This window comes from Chaetodon trifascialis, chromosome 1 (genome assembly GCF_039877785.1).
Source record: "Chaetodon trifascialis isolate fChaTrf1 chromosome 1, fChaTrf1.hap1, whole genome shotgun sequence".
Classification (NCBI taxonomy): Eukaryota; Metazoa; Chordata; class Actinopteri; order Chaetodontiformes; family Chaetodontidae; genus Chaetodon; species Chaetodon trifascialis.
Genome location: NC_092056.1, coordinates 24,269,187 through 24,275,336, shown reverse-complemented (window position 1 = coordinate 24,275,336; position 6,150 = coordinate 24,269,187). Strand labels below are relative to the sequence as shown.

Sequence of the window (6,150 nt, the reverse complement as noted above, 5' to 3'; positions counted from 1 at the left end):
GAACCATGTCTATTAATTGTGCCAGAGCTTCTGCTTTTTGAAAACTTTAATTCCTCTTTATGGTTTTACTGGATGCAGTACACTCACCCTGAAAAGCTCTGCTATGAGGATGTGGAAATGTCAATGCATTTCAGTGAACAATGAGCATTAGCATGTGGCAAACTACAATTCCTGATCATCAAGCAAACAACTGTGAAACATCGCTTTTGCTCTGCTTTGAAAAAATCAGGGGAGTGAATGAAATTGCGATGTGTGCATTCATATATTACTCTGTGCTGCAGGTCAGCCCAGTTTGTGTTTGAATTGTGCTGAAGTTTCATTTGATTTCATTTGCTGGCAAGAGAAGGCAATGCTTGATTCCCATTTTATAGGAGGGACTTGGTAGCAGAACATGTTTCACTTTCAGCTGTGAAAAGAGGAAGAGACACGTCTAAAGTAGTGCAGCCTCTCTACTCATATGACAGCTGGAGGGAAGAAAGTTCTCGGTTGTGGAGGCAATTTTGTGAGTGATAATCTTACACTGCTTTGTGTTGCATGCCGTTGCAGTTCAAGTTTCTTAGGCTAATCTTGTGTGTTTGTACATGTGTTAAATGAGAGTGGTCACTGTGTACGAAACAGTGGTATTAGCACAATGAAAATGAAACTTGTGGTGGCTGTTAGTTGCTTGATGGCATGTGGGTGTTTGCTGTGCCAGGATGTGATACTACAAGCAGCATAAGTACACGTTGGATGTCCCTGAGTATGGATGCTGACATGCAAGAAGCATGTTTGTCCAGGAGCTTGTGTTGAAACAACGGACAGAGATACTGCATGCTCTGTGCAGCAGCGGGTCAGCTGAAAATCTGGAACGGGTTCTGGACATACTACTTGCCGAGGGGGAGCTCATATGGGAAGACTACCAGAACATACAGGTACCAGGTCGGGCGCTATACACTAATGCCAGACAATTACTTGACCTGGTTTATACAAAGGGAGTGGAAACTTGTGGGTTCTTCCTAGCTGCTCTCAAACAGGTCCTACCTGAAGCGCAGGAATTTGGCCTGTCTTTGTCAGGATGCTGTTCATATCTAGAAGAAAAAGAAGATCACCAGAGCACATCTGCTCAGACTCTTCTGAGTCAAAGACCAAGCCTGGTCAGCAAGCTACAAGGCTGCATTGATGGTGCTCTAGAAGCTCTCATTGTATCAGGACATTTTACCTCAGCAGACTGCAATGAAGTGCGCCTCCCCATACACACCCCCTCTCAGCAGGTACAGTAAATGGCCCATGTTTAACACACATTATTAAACTGTGGCTTGACAACTTCCTATTATTTTTTATTTTTATTTCATTTTTTTTTCACTTCTCATACACCCGCAGCATATTTTTCTTTCTAAAAATAGATGCTCATGCACTTTACACTGACTTTCTTGCTGAGAGCTTGCCCTGAGTCCCATAACATCACAGTGCGTCTTTTTTACACTTTGGATTTTCCCAAGGACTCCACAAACAAGATATAAAGAGTGAACTTTTGGCAGAACCAGGCTAGCTGTTTGCCCCTGTTTCCAGTCTTTGTATGAAGCTAAGCTAACTGTGTGCTACCTTGAAACCTAGGGTAAAAACATAAAAATTGTATTGATCTTCCAATTTAACTCTGAATAAGAAAGAGAGTAACTGTATGCGAAAATGTTGAAATTAATAATGAATCTGTTGCTGTTCACGTCTATCAGGCAAGGCGTTTGCTTGACCACGTCAGATCAAAAGGAGAATCAGCTGCAAAGGTTGTACTGCAGTACATTCAGCAAAAACAGGAATCTGGATCCCAATTGAACCAGGAGAAACTGACTCCTTGCAAAGGTATATCATTATAATCTTGCTGAAAACTATTACAGTATATAATTATATTTACAACTGTATGTGCAAACTAAACCTATAGTAGCTCTGTCTGAAATATACAAAATGTATGCATTTCCTTGGTGGAAAATTAAAAAAAAATGTGAAAAGACCAGTTGTCAGCATACCACATTACAGAGTATGTATTTTTTGCTTTGCTGTGTATTTATTGTACATCATCTCAGTACTTTATCTCATGCTTTCTGTCCCAGAATTCTTTAAGTATCAGAAGAAGCTCAGCACTTCTGTGTCTGCCCAGTGCTGCTTTCTCAGTACTTATGGAGGGACCAGCCACATGTCTCTGGATGACATCTACACTGAAGGCCAGCTGGAGCTAGCTCATGACTGTGCTGATGTACATGGACCTTTGGGCCTGGAGGACATAGTCAGTACGGTGGGTACAGTGAATGAGCAGGCCGACACAGTGGTAGTGTCTGGGGAGGCAGGCAGTGGGAAGAGCACGTTACTCCAGAGGCTGCACTTGCTTTGGGCTCGTGGGGCAGCCCTCCAGGAATCTCTCCTTCTATTTCCATTCAGCTGTCGCAGGTTGAACTCAGAGCACAGGGAACTGTCTATCCAAGAATTGATGTTTCAGCACTGCTGCTGGCCAGACAGGCAACAGGAAGAGATTTTCCAGTTCATCCTGGACCACCCACATCTCATCCTCTTCACTTTCGATGGCCTGGATGAGCTCAAGCAGAGCTTTTCAGATGAGCACCGGCTCTGCTGCCCCACCCAGCGTGCACCTGTTCATATACTATTGTTCAACTTAATCCAGGGTTCCCTAATGAAGGGAGTGCGGAAAGTGGTAACTAGTCGCCCAGAGGCAGTGGTCCCTGCGTTGAAGAAACACCTTTACAAAGAGGTCCTCCTGAGAGGCTTTTCTCCAAGTGGGATTGACTGTTTTGTGAGGAAGCATCACAGTGACCCCACTGTGGCTACAAAGGTTTTGGAGTCCCTGCAGACAAACACTGCTTTACTTGGACTTTGTCACAGTCCAGTCCTCTGCTGGATTGTCTCACAGTGCCATAAGGAGCTGCTAGGCTGTGGAGAGGGTAGTCCACAAACAATCACAGATGTGTACTTAATGATCTTACAGCACTTTTTGCAGCACCAAAGCTTGCCGAGGAGCACCGTGGGATTAGGCTGGCTCCAGGAGCACCTAGAAACGGTCTTGCACCTAGGGCAGCTTGCCTTTGAAGGGATAGGAACCACCTGTTACATTTTCACAGATGCAGACCTGGAGACATGTGCTGTATCTGAAAAGGACATCTGCATGGGCTTTCTCATGCAAAGCAAAGACATGTCCTCCACCCACAGTAAACGCTATGAATTCCTTCATGTGACTTTACAGTGTTTCTTTGCTGCTCTGTACATTGTTTTGTCAAATAACACCAACCACTCAACTATTCCTAAGCTCTTTGAGATGAAGGACATGAGGGAGACAGATGTGATCGGCGCATGCTTCAGGTCCTGCTTGCCTTCCTCTAACCATCAAGAGTTGGCTTTTGAGGGGGAAGCTACAGCAGCTGAAACAGCAAATCTGCAAATCACAGCCACTTTTGTGTCAGGACTACTGTCCCAGCGCCATCAAAGCCTGTGGCTCCACTGTTGCCCCAGCATTGTGCTGGAGAAGAGGGTCAGACAGGTGTTGAGATGCCTGTCCAAAGGCATGCAGAAACACTTCAAGTCTATCCCTAAACCTGTGCAGGGGGAGAAGAAGAGCATGCATGCAATGCCAGACTTTGTCTGGCTTATCAAATGCATCTATGAGATGCAGGACAGCAGGATCGCTAAAGATGCCATGAGCAAGCTGCAGGTGGACCACCTGAAACTGACCTACTGTAACATTGGTCCTGTAGAGTGCACTGCACTAGCCTATGTGCTCCAGCATTTGAGGAATCCTGTTGGCCTCCAGCTGGACAACAACTCAGTGGGAGATGTTGGAGTGGAGCAGCTCCTTCCCTGCATGCACATTTGTAATTCCCTGCAGTGAGTATTTAAAGGTTGCATTCTTCCTTCCATTTATTCATTAGAGTGAACTCAGCTTCCACAATAGCACTAGATGGCACTATACATGACTATAAGGCAGAAAAGACATGTTATGCTTAAGTGTCCCATATTTCCCTTTATCAGCCTCAGGAACAATAATATTACAGATGAGGGGATCCGCAAACTGATTGCTAAAGGTATTCAATGTGACAACTTCCAGAAAATTGCGTAAGTATTGTCAAGATTAGTACTGATTAACACTATCATGATGGTGGACCTTTTATAATCATGTTGCTTCTTTGTAGGCTCTTCAACAACAAGCTAACTGATGCTTGCACACAGCACTTTTCTCATCTTCTGAAAACCAAGCAGGATTTCCTTGCTCTAAGGTCAGCACACGCAGTATTTTCTCATCAGATGTGAGTCTAATATGGAACTATATGTGCTATGACTACGCAGTGTAAAATGTATAGCAAATAAACTTCTGTGTTTTCTTCCAGGCTAGGCAACAATAAAATAACAGCTGAGGGAGCAAAGCAGCTGGCAGAGGGACTGAAATTCAACTGTTCGCTGCAGCATTTAGGGTACAAGTCCTCCTGCAAAATTGCATGCATCTTATTGGTTGTGCATTTCCACTTACTACTGTACTCTTTCTCTGCATTCTCAGGCTTTGGGGCAATAAGATAGGTGATGCAGGAGCAGAGGCCCTTGCCAGAGCCCTAGAGAGCAGCAAATCTCTAGTGTGGCTTAGGTAATAATTGCTTTCAATATTGGCAGACTTAAGACAGTGTGGAAAATGTATTATAAATACAATGAAATTCTGCTTGTGCAAGAAGTTGCATAATGACCAATTGTATGTATAATATGTTTCATGTAATGGTAGCCTGGTGGGCAATGGTGTAGGCAGTGCAGGAGCATGTGCCCTTGCAAACATTGTCAAGAACAGTACATCACTGGAAGAGCTTTGGTAAGTGTTAGAGGCAAGTTATATTTGTATTGACAATGCACATGACACTTGTGTTAACCAAATGGCTCATTTGACATTTGAATAGTCACTGTAGAGTAGTGCTTAAATACCTCCACCCTCTTATTTCCTGTAAAAGGTTGACAGAGAACTGCATAACCAGAACAGGGGTGGAATGTCTCATTCAAGCCCTAGAACACAGCACTCATGTGAAATCAATATGGTATGTGATGAACAGTGAGCCATACACTCACAAATACAAAAGTTCCCACTGTTTGTTGCTTGTGTGGTTGGTACATTTGATTGGATGTTGTCTGCATCACAGTGCGTGGCCGTACTGCTGATGTATGAAACTGTATCCTAATATGACAAAAATGTTATTTTGGCTTAGTTTCTTGCAGCAAACTTGCTGTGCATTGTCAGTGATTGATTTTGTCTTTTCCAATCATACTGCAGGTTGAGAAACAATGACCTCAGTTTGGAGGAAGTAGAAGAGATGACACAACGTGAATCAAGACTGATCTTCTGATTTGGTATTAAGCTGTCTGGGAACTGTGTAGGACTGTGCTTTAAGGATTGTTACTATTTATTACAGAAAATATTTTATATTAAAATGTAAAATGTGTTTGCTAAAGTATATTCTGGTTAGGAGAACAAAATACCACTTTTCAGCGTTTATCCAAGTACAAAAAATATATTCATCAATATCTTGGGTTTCTTTTATAGATGTAGGTGGTAATAGGATCCCATAACATCACCACCACCACCATTATTACAATTACTACTATAATAATAGGAAAACAATTTGTACATATGTAATGTACAAAAACAAGCAGTTTGTCTCTACTGAAAATAAGTCGTCTGTAGTCAGTGCTGGAAATTAACTAAACAAATTCACTCAAGTTACTGTACTACCTACTATTTTACAATTTACTAGTTTTGGATTCAAATTTCCATCCAAAACACATGAATATAACATACTGATATATATATATATATGATATATATATATCTGCTCACAATATATAAAGCAGTGGTAAATAGCTCTGTCTCAACCAGCTGCAACATTAAAATGCTTCATATATACTACGAACGCGTCATTAAATTAATAACAATCCGATAATACGATGTGTAACATTATATAATATACAGCACTCTTAAGGCATACTTATTGAGTATCTTTTACTTTTGATTCTAAATAGGTATTGCTGAAAATAATTTAGTTCTACTTAATATTTATCTAGTTAATCTAGTTTTAGTTTGGTCATTTTCTGTAGTGCTCACCTGATCTATTCTTTTTTTCTTTCTTTTTTTTTTTACTC

General features: G+C 41.8%; 1 protein-coding gene across 1 annotated transcript; it reads left to right on the top strand.

The window, feature by feature from the left end:
- Positions 1 to 659: 659 nt before the first annotated feature.
- nod2 (nucleotide-binding oligomerization domain containing 2) lies at positions 660 to 5,389 on the top strand. Its single transcript, XM_070963148.1, has 10 exons — positions 660 to 1,250; positions 1,710 to 1,836; positions 2,085 to 3,864; positions 4,009 to 4,092; positions 4,170 to 4,253; positions 4,365 to 4,448; positions 4,532 to 4,615; positions 4,748 to 4,831; positions 4,968 to 5,051; positions 5,285 to 5,389. The coding sequence occupies exons 1-10, from the start codon at positions 765 to 767 to the stop codon at positions 5,355 to 5,357; spliced, it is 2,970 nt and encodes a 989-aa protein (XP_070819249.1). The 5' UTR covers positions 660 to 764; the 3' UTR covers positions 5,358 to 5,389.
- Positions 5,390 to 6,150: the final 761 nt, after the last annotated feature.